The sequence below is a fragment of the Urocitellus parryii genome, chromosome 7 (genome assembly GCF_045843805.1).
Source record: "Urocitellus parryii isolate mUroPar1 chromosome 7, mUroPar1.hap1, whole genome shotgun sequence".
Taxonomy (NCBI): domain Eukaryota; kingdom Metazoa; phylum Chordata; class Mammalia; order Rodentia; family Sciuridae; genus Urocitellus; species Urocitellus parryii.
Window position 1 is genome coordinate 69,253,487 of NC_135537.1, and position 16,196 is coordinate 69,269,682.

Below are 16,196 nucleotides of genomic sequence, written 5' to 3' on the forward strand. Positions count from 1 at the left end.
CAAAAATCAGTTGGGAATATTTGTGTGGATTGATTTCTGATTTCTCTATTCTGTTCCCCTCACCTATGTCAATCCCTTCACAAATACTATATAATCTTGATTATTATTAGAAAATGATATGACTTAAAAGTGGTAAGAATGATTTTTTTCCCTTTTGACTTTTCTTTTTCAAAATAGTTTCTGCTCTTCTAGTTTGTCTTCATACATAATTTTTAGGATAATCTTACCTATATCTACAAAAAAATCTTACTGGAAATTACATGTGAATTGTATTAAATCTATTTGCAAAAATTGGGGGAGAACTGCATCTTTACTATATTGAGACCTCCAATCAATGAATATGATAACTTCCCACTTAGATTTCTTTCACCATTATTTTGTAGTTTCATTGCTTAATTCCTCTCTATGTTTTCTTAGATTTACACTTAAATATTTCTCATTTTTGATGAATTGTACATGTTACTGTTGATGTATTATCTGGAATATGATTAAATTTGTATATTTATCTTATGTTCTGTGGCCATGAGGAACTCATCAGTTCCACTTTTTGTTTGTTGAATTTTGCAGAATTTTTCTGTTGATTCCTTGGGACTATCTATGGGGAAATTCACATCATCTGCAAATAGGGAAATTTTTATTTATTCCTTTCCAATCTACATGAATTTTATTTCCTATTCTTGCCTGATTGCACTAGCTAAAACTTCTAGCACTGTGTTAATGAAGAGAGGTGAGATTGACACACTTGTTCTATATACTGTTTCAAAGAGAGACCATTCAGTCATTTACTGTTAATAATATGTTTGCTGTAGGTTTTTTTGTAGGTGCTCTTTATAAAACTGAGCAAATTCTCTATTTCTATTTTTCTGAGATTTTTTATAATGACTCTAAGTTAATTTTGTCAAAAGCTTTCTTTGCATCAATTGATAAGATCATTTGTTTATTTTTCTTTAGCAAATAGGATGAACTGCATTATTAACTTTTGAGTTGAAGTGGACTTGCAGCCCTGATATAAACTTCATCTGTTCCTGGTACACAATTACTTCTACATATTGCCAAATTCTGTTTGCTAATATTTATTTTTTTTCATTTTTATGAAGGATCTGTAGCTTTATAAAACAAACTGGAAGAGTTCCAGTTTGTTTGAGTTCCATTTCTGAAACAGAGTGTTGAATTCTTTTTAAAATATTTGATACAACTCTCCAGTGGAAACTTGTAGGCCTTGAGATTTCTTGCTTTGGTAATTAAAAAATCCTGAATCCAATAATCCATAATCATAGTGATATTTGAATTATTTTATGGTAGGTGTGTTGTAGTAATGTTATCCAATTAGTTAGTGAAGTTTATATTTGTGTAGTTATTAATGATATTTCATAGTATTTGGATGTCTGTAGGGTCTCTATATTGATATTCCCTGTTTCATTACTGATTTTGGTAATGAAAATATTGTTTTCCTCAGATATTGCATTTTCTATTTCCTTAGAGCTTTGCCAATTTTCTTTATCCTTTATCTTTTTTAAAAAAAACTAGTTGTTTGTTATATTGACTTCCCCTAACGGTTTTCTACTTTTAATTTCAAGGATTTCTTATTTATATTACTTCCTTCTATTTCCTTTGAATTTATTCTGTATTTTTTTCCTAAGTTCTTGAGAGAAGAGTTTAAATAACTGGAGATTTTTCTTCTTGTCTCATACATGCATTTAGTGCTGTAAATTTTTTTTTCAGCATTATTGTACCCACACCCCACACTTTTGATATGTTGTTATTGTTTGGATCTGGAATGTTCCTCTCAAAGGCTCATGTGTTGGAGGCTTGGTCTCTAACTAGTGATGATACTGCAGGGTAGTGGAAACTTCAGGAGGCTGGCCTTACTTGGAGGAAGCAGGTCACTCTGGGCATGACCCTTGAGGGTGTATCCTATCTCTGGGCCCTTCTCTCTTTGCTTCCTGGATGCCATTATGGTAGCCCCTTTCCTCTGCCACACCTTTCTATGGTAATGTTTCTGCCTTTCCACAGGTCTAAAAACAATGGAACCAGCTGACTGTAGACTCAATACTCAAACTGCGAGCCAAAATAAATATTTCCTCGTTGTTTTTCCCAGATATTTTGTCACACGAAAATCTGACCAACACAGTTATATTTTCATTTTTATCCAGTTCAATGCATTTTTAAATTTCTCTTGAAATTATACCTTTGACCCATAGATTATTAAGAAGTCAGTTTAATTTCTAAGTATTTGAAGATCATCCTGTTTGCAAATTCTAATTTGATTTCATTGTGTGATTTCAATTATTTTTCATTTGTGGAGGTATGTTATTTTTTAGCATATGTTCCATAGGCACTTGAAAAGAATGTGTATTCTGCTGTTGTTGGGTGGAGTGATCTCTAAATGTCTTTCAGATACTATTTGGTAGTGTTGAACTCTTTTATATCCTTGCTGATTTTCTTTTCAATTATTCTTTACATGGATTATTTACAAATATTAAATTACTGATCCTAGACCGCTGGTTGCTGTCCTGAGTCAGATAGGAAATGTAAATGAGAAAGTGGAAGGAGAAGTGTCAGTCATAACTAGAGAGAGTGAAAGAGGTGTGGAGAGGATAGCAGAGGTACAGAAATGACTTGATCCATCTACATATGTGAAGATGGCCCTGTACAGGAGGAAGGAGAAAGAAAGCAGTCTTTCTGACTCATCTTTGTGGAAATGGACTCTAATATTAATTAATGCTTCTTGTTAATGTTTTTAAATCTATTTTTCTGTTTTCTTTTGTAGTTCTGGGGATTAAATCCAGGGTCTTGTGCATGGTAGGCAAACACTCTACCAACAAGATATATTCCCTTTATGACTGATGCTTCTTATTCTAGATCCAAAATCAACTGTCTTCAGATGACAATCATTACATATGCTTCTTCTTTTTCTTGTGGTTATACTGTGTCCTTCTTTTCTTTGGAAACTTAGATCATGTTATAGGGCTACTGTACAGAGCTATATAGGTTGTGTGTTCTGCAAAAGTCCAAGTGATTCATATCCAATGAGATGTTTCCTTGTTGTATTGTAGCTATACAAGCCAGTAGAATTTATTTTGATATAACTGTACAAGCATGGGCTATATCTTATTCTAGTTAGGACCCCATTCTTATGGATGTACATGATGATAGGATTCACTATGGTGTATTCTTACAATCAATGAGATGATATAATAAGTCATTGCCCAGAAATCTTTCTGCATCATTATTATTAGATACTTTTACTTACCATTCATTAAGAAATATTTGAGGAAAATAAGAGATACAGAATCACCAAAACAATCCTTATCAAGAAAAGTGAAGCAGGAGGCATCCCAATACCAGACCTTAAATTATACTACAGAGCTACAGTAACAAAAACGGCATGGTATTGACACCAAAATAGACATGTAGACCAATGGTACAGAACAGAAGACACAGAGACCAACCCACATAAACACAATTATCTCAACTAGACAAAGGCACCAAAATATTTATTGGAAAAAAGATAGCCTCTTCAATAAATGGCATTGGGAAAACTAGAAATCTATATGTAACAAATTGAAATTAAACCCCTATCTCTCACCCTGCAAAAACTCAACTCAAAGTGTTTGAAGGACTTAGGCCCTAGACCAGAGACCTTGTACCTAATAGAAGAAAAAGTAGGCCCATATCTTTGCCATGTCAGTTTAGGATCTGACTTCCTTAAAAAGACCCCTAAAGTACAAGAAGTAAAATCAAGAATCAATAAATGGATGTATTCAAACTAAAAAGCTGCTTCTCAGCAAAGGAAACAATCAAGAACATGAAGAGAGAACCTACAGAATGGGAGAAAATCTTTAGGATACATAAAAAAAACTCAAAAAACTTAATGCCAAAAACATAACCCAATCAATAAATGCACAAAGGAACTAAACAGATGCTTCTCAGAAGAAGAAATATGATTGGTCAACAAATATATGAAAAAAATGTTCAACATCTCTAGCAATTAGAGAAATGCAAATCAAAACTACTCTAAGATTTCATCTCATTCCAGTCAGAATGGCAATTATCAAGGATATAAGCAACAATAAATGTTGGTGAGGATGTGGGAAAAAGGTACCCATTCACTTCTGGTGGCACTGCAAATTGGAAAGCAGTATGGGGATTCTTAAGAGTACTTGGAATGGAACCATTGTTTGACCCAGCTATCTCACTCCTTGGTTTATACCCAAAGGACTTAAAATTAACATACTACAGAGATGCAGCCACATCAATGTTTACAGAAGCTCAATTCACTATAGCCAAATTATGGAACTAACTTGGTGCCCTTTAACAGATAAATGGATAAAGAAAATGTGGTGTATATATACACTCAATGGACTATTACTCAGCCGTAAAAAAGAATGAAATATGGCATTTGCAGGTAAATGGATGGAGCTGGAGAATAACATGCTAAGTGAAATAAGCCAGCCCCAAAACCAAAGGCCAAATGTTCTCCACAATAAGGGGGTGGGGTTAGGGAAAAATAGAGGTGCTCTGCATTAGACAGACGGGAGTGGTGGGAGGGGAGGGGTTATGGGGATAGGAGGGATAGTGGAATGAATCGGACATCATTACCCTATGTTCATATGTGATTATATAACCTATGTGATTCTACAACAGGTATAGCCAGAAGAATGAGAAGTTATACTCCATTTATGGATGATGTGTCAAAATGCATTCTACTGTCATGTATAACTAATTAGAATAAGTAAATAAATAAGAAATGTTTGAACATATATGTCAGGTGTTGTTCTATATCCTGGGGATTTGGCAGTGAACAAGATAGACAGGGACTGCTTTTGAAATTGGAATGGGAGTAAGACTAACAGTAACCACATAAATAAGCTTCAGTGTTATAAAGAAAAGTATGTACAGATTTGGAGTGAGTTAAAACTTTAGCTTGAATGTTTGGGAGATACATTCTTATGTTATTCAATAATACAGGACCATATTCTGTAACAATAAATATTATGTAACTAACTATTTTCTGTCTCCCTGCCCCAAACTTGAAACAGCAGACATGATATCATTATGTATACACTAAGTGTTTGAAACAAGTTAATAGAGTTAACAATTTCTTACTAGATTTTGTATTTTTCTTTAGAGGATGAAATGATCATTTAAGAGAAAGTGAATTACTTAATAATCTGAGTAGGTATAGTCAGAAAATTTTATTACATGTATAAAACTAAGGATACTTTTGTGGGTTTGGTAGTGGCAGAGAACCAGACTTCACAAATTTAGTACATTTTCAATACCTGTGAACTACATTTTCTAAGACCTAGGAGAGTTCCCAAAATCACAAATCTCACGATAGCGCAAAATTTTCCCATAAAATATAGTGAAATACAAATAAAATATATTAAAATATCCCTGGTATCTATAATAGTTTCCTATAAGGACAGGACTAAAGAAATCTGTAGGATTAGTTTTTGGCTAAGAAACTTCCTCTCATTAGACTTCTGCACTCTCATTACCAGTACCAGTGACTGGTTTTCTTTTAAGAGATTTTTTTTTCCTCTCAAAATTAAAAGCAAAGGTTAAAACAACAACAACACCCTCCCCCCAGAAAAACCCCCAAACCCTACAAAATAAAAAAAAAAAATCCCTAAAAGTCAGTTCATTCTTGACAATGAATAGAAAAGGAGTAAACACATTGTGGGTTGGTCTATAAGGTGGGCCCACGCTCGGGAAAGAGCTCCACTCAACCAACACATGAGTTCAGAGGGCTGGTGACTCAAATGAAGCATATGGAAGATGAGAAATCACCATGAGTCATCAATTATCAAGGCTACCAAAAGATCAGTGAAACCGAGAATGTCAGATCTCCATAGATTATAAATACCTTTTGGTCTCTAAATTACAGATTTATACCTAGAGAATATAATACAACCATTTGTTCCACCCCTTTAGTGTTATAGCACATGTGAGATCATTTTGAGGGGGAAATAAAGATATAGAGCTTTCTGAGCTGAATATAATACAGGAAATTGCTCTGGAACACCACAAGTTAAATTTTTTTTCTTTTGCTATATGACTATTATGGTTGTTTTCTAATTGTCACAAATCCACAAAGTCTATAAATCTTATTTTTTCTTTTTTTTAAAAAAATATATATTTTAGTTGTAGTTGGACACAATACCTTATTTATTCATTTATTTTTATGTAGTGCTGAGGGTTGAACCTGGTGCCTTGCATGTGCTAGGTGAGCGCTCTACCTCTGAGCCAGAATCCCGGCCCCTATTTTTCCTTTTCTTTTTAATCAGAGTTGATAATTTCATCTTCCAAGGGAGGTGAAGAGAAATTGAGCCAGGGTTTTGGAGGTCCTCTTAAACATGAAAGCAGCCCACAAAATCAAGGTGTTATTATCAGTCAGGTATTACTGGTTTCAAATTCCCACTTTGTTCCTTGAGCAGAGTAAAAATTCATAGAACTACTGACTAGCTGAAATGGACATTGAACAAAGGGTTTAACTTACTTCTCTCACAAACCACTGACAAAAGGCAGGACCGATCCATTCTCTCGCATGAATACCACAGTCCATCCAGACAGCTCTTTTGTAAGCTCGTGATTTTCTGCCCAGCTGAAAACGGGAGTATTCATAGTAACAAACTCAGGCTTTTATTGGAGATTCACTGACCAGCATAATTTAATAAGATTTCAGCATAATTCTTCACCATGGTTTGGTTCATTAGGTAACACATAAAAAAGATAGAAAGATATCCTATCTACTTTGGAAGTCCAGGCTTATTTATGCAGAAACAATAAATTTAAAGCCCTAATAATAAAATCAAAGAATTATAAAATATACAAGGGAAAGGGAAATCTCTAAACTAGGGTTGCTTCTATTTTAATATAAGATATAAAGTTTAAATAAAAGGCTAAATTCTTCTTTCTTCCTTCCCTTCCTTTTTCTCTCCCCCTTCCCCACCATTTTCCCAAATTTTCCAATTAGAAATGTTCTCAAGGAATATTTCTTAAAGAAATAGCTATATTTTATAGGTGAATAAAGTCAAACTTTATTATACCACAAAAGGGAAAATTAAAACAATTTGGTCTATAGAATCAGGCGGTAGATTAAAAAATTACTATATCAACATTAATTCTAACCAAGTTTCTAACCCAGTCATTAATAGGTAATTTTTGAAATTATATTCATAGGGGATCTCAACTAATACTTCGGAAAATACTTTTTAACATCAGATACTGGGCTCAATCCTAGAGACTCAAAGATGAAAACACAAGGGGTTTACATGCTAGTGGGGAGAGTAGACAGGTAAGCAATCAATTAACCTTTATGGTGTGAATATCCATAAGGCACCTTAGGAACATGGGTGTTGTGTTGAATTTTCCTGGGGAATAAATGGAAGCTTCTCAAAAGAAGTACTTGAGCATGTTTTCAATTTTGCCTGGCAGACAAATTGGTGGAAGGCATTTCAAGTTTGAAAGAGAATCTGAGGACATAATATTGCAAGAATTGCTTCTGTAGTTTGAGGAAGGAACAGCATGTGAAGCTGTAACAGAGACAAGAGAACACTTGGAGTCCCTGGATATGATGGAAAAGAGATGAGGATGGGTTCCATATTCCCTGGAAAGGGTAAGGGCACACACACATGTGTGTGTACATGCATGTGTATGTGTGAATGCTTATGTGTGTATGCGTATGTATTTGTGTTATTTCTGACAGCAATGTGGAGGATGGATAGGAGAATGAGAGGGCCAAGAACAGGGACTCAAAAAGAAGTTGAGTATTGGGGCCATATTACAATAGTCTAGGAGAACAGATCTAAAGGTGAGTTAGGGTAACACCAGTGAAGACAAGGGAAGAGGTTTGGGCTTATCCAAAAGAATTGTCAAGTGAAAGTGAGTGATTAAAATAAAGGAGAGGAATTTAGGATGATAATCATGTTTCAAAACTGGGAGGAAAATGGTGCCATTCTGACTCTGAGGCGCTTGCTTTTGTGAATATCCAAGTTAAGGTGTCAAGCAGGCAATGATGTGTGAATTCAAAGCTCCAGAGAGTGGACTCCACTGGATAGAAAGGTCTGGCATGACTGTTGACATTACCAGCAGATATGCCCAGTTAGAGAGGGTTTATGGAGTGAAAGCAGAGATGTGGGTAGGGTCATGGGGATCACCAGAACCTAAGGAAAGGACAAGGAAAGAGGAGCCAGTGAATGAGACTTGAAGGAATGAATGGTTAGAGAGACAGAAGAATTGACTGGGAGTCATCGTTGACCTTGGCAAAGTAAGTTTAAAGGGAGCTGTGGGACATGAGCCAGTTAGGGGAGGGGAAGTAGTAAAGATGTTTGAACTACAGGCAAATCTTATTAGAAGTTTAACTGAGAGAGAGCTGTGGGTCAGTAGCTGGAGGAGAATGCAGGATCAAGGGATGGGAATAACACATACCTTCTTACACATTTACCTGGTTTTACGCTGGTTCATCTTAACTAGCACCAACTCACAAATAAGTGGCATCAGTAATTCTGAATATATCAGAAACAGTATCCTCTAGAATACTAAATGCCAAATATTAAATATAATTCAAACATCTAAGGGATTTTTTTCTTAAATTATCAGATGATGTTAAATATGAGCTTATGAAAAATCATTTCATTTTTTTCCCATAAGTTGAAAAAGATAAATATTGGGAGAACATTTTATATTTAGTTGACACTTTCTTCTTTTTTACCTTTAAAATAAACAGCGATCTTCCTTCATATGATCTTCCAATAGAAAACATATGAATAAGGCCTGAATGAGTTTTATTCAGATGATGCATCCAACTCTGAATCTAAAAGCAGATAAATAAAAGCCACGTCAGACTCTCTTATAGTAATGGGGCTTTTAGAGAATACAGGTAACAAAAATGACAGCAGTAGGTCTCAGAATTCAAAGAGTATATATGAAATACAAAATGAAAAAAGAAACAATTTCCTCTACTTAATTTCTTTGGGATACTTAAAATTTTACATTTTATTTTCTGCCTTTATAGATAGCTTATGTCTTGGTTATGGTTCCCTCTTTAAAGCATATCTTCTACTGCCAAATGTCATTAATATCTTGCTGACACTGTTTTGTGAAAAATTAATTGATGTGTTCTGGTTTCTTCTTAAAAAATCAGAATTTATTTCCATTTTCCCCACAGATATTTAAGAGAGAGAGAGAAAATTTAAATCCACTTTATGAAAACTATCCAAACTACTTGAAAGTGGTATTCAAATTCCATATATTGTAATTTCCCACAGAACAGAAGATGCTAAGAAAAAGTTATTATCATTTGCATTTAAACATTATTCTACTGAGCCACATGTTGGAGGACAAGTCTGAATAATCCCTCCAGTGACAGTGATATATTTGTCTCCATCCCTCTCACATGCTTATCTGGCATCAGGAGAAGGTATATTTGAAATGGATGGATAAGGTGCTTAGAAAGATGGTAACATTTCTGACTTATAAGCCCTATAAGGAATAAAGAAGTAACACAAAAGCATCTCACTGTTCCATGATGTAAAAGAGTTTGTATTCAAGAAAAAAATATATGTATTGGCATGTGTATTTTTTCTTTTCTTCCTATTCCTGTTTAATCTAATGATCAGGTTCATATATATGTGTGTGTATATATTATATATATATATATAATATATATACACACACATATATGTGTACATATCTGTATCCATTTTATTCTTGAAATTTGACTTTTTTTTTCTAGTACATTTTAAGAGCACTGCTGTGTGCCAAGTTATCTAAGACATTTCCATTGCTTCCAGCTTCTAAAAGGTATATTGAGACATAAAAAATGTGAAAAGAGTTTTGGAAAGGAGTTATCATCAACAGAACCAAAAATATTCCTAATAATAGAACAGGATCTTGTTAATTTTGGTGTCTGCTGTTCCTTTGTTCAATTCAGGGAACATAGAAAATGTATATATTTATTCATTCTGTCAACAGCTTATCTCTTTTAAAGACTCTATTTACCTGCCCTTGGGGATATAGTGGCAGATGAGAAAAAAAATAGTCTTCCTTCCTGGAACTTGCAACTTAGTAGGAATGAAGGGCACCAGTCAAATAATCCTATAATGACACAACTAAGAACTGTGAAAGGTAATATCCATATGTTATGGGACGTGTGAAGTTGGAGGGTAGGGGGCAGAGGGGTTGGATCCAGTCTGGAAGAACAGAAACTGCTACTTGATTGCTTAAAGCTGAAATTTGAAGAACGACAAGTTGTCAGGTGAGCAGTAAAGAATGTGGTTGGTGGTGAGGATGAGGTTGCTGTGAGTTTTCTGGGTAGTATATATAACAGCATGTTCAAAGGTTCAGAGGTGCCACTAGTGAGGATTGGCCTTTGGTAGTTCTCAGATTTGCAAGAGTGTAGGGCAAATATCAAGTCTCCAAGCATTACCTTTAAGCTCTGGCTAGTTCTACTTTCATGGCTTTTCAGTTAAGGTCTCGATAACTATCATTTTAACATTACCTCAGTCTTCCATTGTACTCCTATGTCCTTTGTAGAAGTGGGCTGGGTAAAGCAGGTGAAATTTAAATTATTTTGCTACTTCTTTTGTAGCAGTGAAAGGGTCAGTGGAAGAAATGAGTGAATCGAGGTATTGAGGTCATGTAAGTTCTATACATTCTTCCCAGAGCAATTGTCTCTGTCTTTATGCTTCTTTCCCAATACTTAACCCTAAATGACAAAGATGAACTTGTAAAAAAGCAATAAAAACTCCTATGATTACACACTTCTTCTAAGGAGTGGTACACTTCATAATTATATTCAGACAGGGATCTTCTGTTTCTCTGGGTTGGCAAACTGTTTCCATTTTCCAGCACTTTCTGAAGATCTTCTATGAGAATCCTGGATTTGAAATAATAGACATTATGAAAAGTAAATTGAAATGATGCGAAAATCATGCAACATCAAAAAATCAGATGCATAAGGAACGAACAAGTAACACAGAAGTGTCCCAGTGTTCCATAATGTGAAAGGAAAAGGAAGGATGCCAAGAATGACGATTCTAAAAATACCAAATGTTGAGAAAATGTTCTTTTTTTGGGAAATAAAAATGATTAAATAAATGGTAGAATGAATTTAAAGTGTAAAATTGTAGGCAGATGTCCCCAAATAATGTAGCACTGTAACAACAGCTACCAATGAGTGAGCAGCTAAAAACAGCTAAACAATGGCTATGAGCACTTAGACTAGGAGCCATAGCAAGGTGGGCTGTGTATTTGATGTACATAATCTAAGTGACTGTATATGGTGGACCTGATTATCTCCATTTTATAAAAGGGGAACCTGAAATTCAAAGGGATTAAGAATTTGCCAATGTCAGACCTCTTTGGTCAATGCAGAGCCAGAATTTGAACAAGGAATGTGCACATAAATTCTAATCTTGCAACTCCAACTCCAGTGTGACATGATGCAAATTGAGCAAGCCTAGGCTACTCCTTCACTCCTCTCCTTATCTTCTTTCTTGCTATTTCTGTCTGTTCATGTCCCTTTCTTCATGGAGATGCTGTTTTCAGGTCATCACTCAGAACATCTGACCTAAGATGCAGAGAGGAAAGGGAGGGAACAGAAGTTACAGTTCTCAAGAATAAGCTGAAGAAATTCCCAGAGTTGGAAAAAGCCATCTTGTGTCTACATGCCAGTATCAAGAAAGCCAAGAGAAGACAAGCTCAGCTAGTCAGAGTGAGTGCACTGAGAAACTGAAGGTTGAGGCTGGGGTGGGGGACACAGGCTCAGCCTAATGGGTGGAGCCGGTCCAGGTGGAGTCATCAGTGTTCTTGATGTCTAATCTAGATGCAGACTTGTCTTTCCAAGACTCGCGGTCACCAGTTACTACAGTGCTGTGAAGTTATAATGGGCTGCATTCATTTGCAATAGTTAAAGATATTTAGGAGCCCTTCACTGATTTTTCAGGGCTTAGAAGATGGCTAAAAAGCTTTGCTGCATGTTTTCTCTTCCAAAAGAATCTGTTCCTTAAAAAGTTTAAATATTATCAGAACATTTTTAAAGAATGATTTATGTAAGCCTTAAAATTAAAAATATTAATCAATTAAAAATAATTAATAACTAATCAATTAAAATATTAAACATATTAATCAATTAAAACATTTTTTAGAATCTGATGGGTAAATACTTTTTTGGTCCATGATGGAAGTACATTTACTTGGGGGTCACGGTGATTTACTCAGTTGTTATTTATTGAGCACCTGCCATGGACAAAACCCCTATTCAGGAGTTGATCATTGGTTCAATGTTCTTTTTGTTTCAGTTTTGTACTTTAAAACTGGAAACATTCCAGGAATCAAGATGAGAGGTAAAGTGGCACAAAGCTTGGTAAATTTTCTTGGCAGCTGCTTGCAGTGGCTCAAAATATGAGTGGAACATTAAATTTAAGCCTAAATGCCATCAGTATTAGTGTTTTCTCTTTTCCCAAAGGTGAAAAGTTGCAGATGGTTAGGTGCATGGGCTAAAGAACTTTACCATACTGCAGAGACAAGTCTTTGGAGCCAAATGAGCTAGCTCTGTCAATGTCTGAGTTTCCTTGTGTTAATAGAGAACCTGAATAGTGAAGCTGTCAAGAATGCCAAGAATAGAGAAGCTCAGCTAGTCAAGGTGAGCGCATTTAGAAATTAAAGGCTGAGGCCAGGGCAAGGGGTGCCAGGTTCTTTGCAATGGATGAAACCAGCAGCAGGTGGAGTCACCCTGTGGGTTTGATTAAGAAGGTGGCTATAAATTGTTCTCATATTCCAGTTACTGCAGGCAACCTTCAAGTCTGTTTTTCTTCCAGGATGATTTCTCTCGGCTGCTTTTATTTTTCTATCCCAAGAAACCAAGGGAAAAAAAAAAAAAACGTAGATAGATTTGCCAAAGCCAGCAATCTACACAAAGCTCTCCTTCTGAATGCCCAGTTGAAAAGTTCCGTGGTACTTTGTTACAGCAATCCCAGCACAATAATTCTAGTCTCTGTTCAGTCACTTAGGACTATACTCTCATACAGGGTATAAAAAGCCAACTTTAAATTAAAAAATAGTTGTAATATAGCTGACACAGAGCCATTTTCCTTGTCAAGTACTGGACTGGAAACCAGCAATATTGATGAGAAAGCTGCGAAATGGAGTACCAAAAAAAAAAAAATCTTTTAAACTATTGTGTTTTCTTAGTTTTTTTTTAAAAAATATTTCATTATGATTCCTACTCCAATTGGGTACATTTCTATAATATATCTAGAACAATGAGAAACTTTCCAAATTTTGTAATTCAATATAAAACTATCTCCTTGAAGCTTCCAGAATCGGGAAGGGCCCTCAAAATAGAAATTTTGATGCCAATTTTCACAGGAATTTATTAAGTGACTGAACTTTTTATGCAGAATGAGTCATCTCATGGAGAGGAGGATTGATCACCTGGGGACCAGACATGTGGTGTCACATTATCTGTGCTTTAAAGATCACTATAATGATACCTTATATATAGTTTGTACAGAATAAATGATAATCTTTGGAAAATACTCCAGACTACAATAATAAAAGTCAATTAAAATGATCTCTACCTATCGTGCCCAAGGAATTTAATTGACTCTTATGTGTTATTATCTTGGGACCAACAAAATGAATAATTTTAAATGATTGCTCTTCCTGAGGAGACAACTGATTTAAAACACTCATTTTTTTTAAGGCTCTATTCTCTGTGACACAAAATATGACATTTTTTTTCTGTATTTAATGGTAGGAAATGGAGACTTGTTAAACTAACTGATACATTCTTTTCTACTGAACAATAATTAATGAAGCATGTAAGTTGTCACTGGCACCTATGGATATAATTGCCAAGCTCTTTCCTGCCAGGCGTTCAGAGAATCAAAGCACGGCGTCAAATCGGCAGCACCGACTAAAATGTGTCCAATATGAACAATAGTTTTATGCACAGCTGTGATTCTTTTCTAGAAGCACAAATAAAATGCCTTTCTGCAAAAAGCTTATTGGTACTTTAATAGGTTGTAAATATCTTTCCGGCAGGGCAGTATTTGTGTGGATCAGGGATGTCACTGTCATTTTGCACCTTTTGTCCCAGGCTTCCAGAGAGCCTGGGGCCTTCAACATTGATTCACAGAGCCATCAGCCCACCCCATGTCTTCCCACACATTATCAGAAACCTGTGTGCCAGTTTTGACAGTACTTAGCCTGCTAAGAAGGTGGGGTACTTGAGGGTGTGAGATTATTATGCCCCTCAGGCCCCAAATATCCCAGTGAAGGGTAAGCTACACTCTGGTCTCATTAATTCACTATACTGCATTTCTTTTCCTCAAATCCTCTGCGGGCACTGTTTCTCTCAACCAACCCCTTTACCCTGTTCCCACTGGAGTCTCTCTTGTATTGTAAACAAATTCCTACATCCTCCAGTATCTTCAGAGAACTCTCTCTTTTCATATTCTTTTCCCACCAAAAATTTGGCACTTTCTTTTGTGGATTTTTACCCAACACACTCTTCCTACTTATCATGGGGCCCAAAGGGAGGGAGGTCACGGTTCTCCAGGACACCATTTTGCTTTCCCATTAATCTCCTCACTTCCGGGCAGAGCTCACGCCATTCCTTGTTGCTTTCCTCTAACTCTTGGCTCTGTCTTTCACCTCTAATCTTACCACCAGCTAAGGACAGAAGAATGCATTTTGACACATCATACATAAATGGAGTATAACTTGTTATTCTTCTGGTTGTACATGTTGTAGAATCATACCAGTTGTGTAATCATATATGCACATAGGGTAAAAATGTCCGATTCACTCTACTATCCTTCCTCCCCTTCTCCCTCCCCTACTTTCACTCTCCTCTGACGAATCCAAAGTACCTCTATTCTTCCCTAGTGCCCCCAGCCCCTTATGGTGAATTAGCGTCCGCACTGCATCCAGTTCAGTGATTTTCCACCCCAAATTCCACTCCAGCCATCTCCTTCATGGCTAATGCCTGGATTTTGTCACCAGCCATAAGTTTTCTAACCTAGAATTCATAACATCCAATAGCCCACATTTTGTCAAAACTTCCTTCCTTCCCACTGTTACTCTCAGTCACATTGTACTTGTTTTCAATATAATGATCTTCGAGCCATTTTTTATTTTCCATTTTGTTCCATGATTCTTCCTAGATTCTTCTCTCTCCTTATCCTGATTAGACCCCAATGAATGAATACTTGATCAAGTGTCTCCTTGGGAGTCTTGACTTCCTTGCCATCGTGACTTTTCATTGATCTTATCCAACAAAACAGCACCTTTATATCAGTTCTCTATTCTCACCTCTCTTCTCAGTTTTATTGGTTCTTACCTTGTTTTTTCTCTTGACAACACTCTTCAAAAACAGTGTCTTCACTTGTGCTAGATAATTTTGCTTCTTATTTCATCCAGAAACTTTTAAACTATGATCTCCTTCAATGTATGGACTTTCCTTTCTGCAACCTTAGGTAAACCCACGTGTACTTCTTGAGTCTTAGAAGATGAGGTAACCTTCCTATTGTTCAAACTCATCCCTGCACCTGTGCATTCCCTCTGGCATGATTGACATCTCCCTCCCTTCTGGTTGTTCCCCTCAGCTCACAGACATGAGAAAATTTTCCCCCTCTCACCTAAATCCCAAATCTTCCAAACAGTCACTAATCCTTTGTGGTCACTTCCTCTTCTCTGCTCCTCTCCTATTCTGATTGCTAAGAGCTGTAGTCTGCTCTGTTTGCTCAAGATCTTCTCCCTGTTCACTTCTTCTATCCCTAATAACTGAATCTCATCATTAGTGTTAGCAACACAATTTCCATTGCCAAATCCCAAGGAGCCTGCTCAGTTCCTTCTTGCTGGATGTCACTGTAGTACTTGGCCCCATGACCCTTCCCTCTGATTTGATTCCTCTGACTCTCTCCTACTTGCTCTCTTATTGTGTTGATTCCTTTTAATATCCAACCTGTTTCAAATCTGTCCACTTAGTTAGCTTTTCTAAGCTACACAACTTGGAGTTATCCTTTGATGTCTCCCTTTCTCATCTACCATTCAACCAGGTAGAGAGCCCAGGTGGTTTGACTTCTGGATTTTTTTTAAATGTTCTCTTCATTTTACTACTCTGGTCTTAACTCAGGGCCTCCCCGGTCTTGCTGGAACCATTGCTGTCATTTCCTCTTGCC

The 16,196-nt window shown here is 36.1% G+C and overlaps 1 protein-coding gene across 2 annotated transcripts in view; it reads right to left on the reverse strand.

Moving 5' to 3' along the window:
* The window catches only part of Cpa6 (carboxypeptidase A6), a 284,829-nt gene that overhangs the window by 74,776 nt on the left and 193,857 nt on the right, over positions 1-16,196 (reverse strand). Inside the window, exons 4-7 of one of the 2 annotated variants that reach the window (XM_077801156.1) lie at positions 10,771-10,885; positions 8,720-8,821; positions 6,506-6,610; positions 5,279-5,308 (exon numbers count right to left, since the gene is read on the reverse strand). In XM_077801156.1, coding sequence (XP_077657282.1) covers positions 5,279-5,308; positions 6,506-6,610; positions 8,720-8,821; positions 10,771-10,885 — 352 coding nt within the window. Of the gene's footprint in view, positions 1-5,278; positions 5,309-6,505; positions 6,611-8,719; positions 8,822-10,770; positions 10,886-16,196 lie in introns of those variants that run through there. The other variant, XM_026407763.2, reaches the window with a different exon arrangement.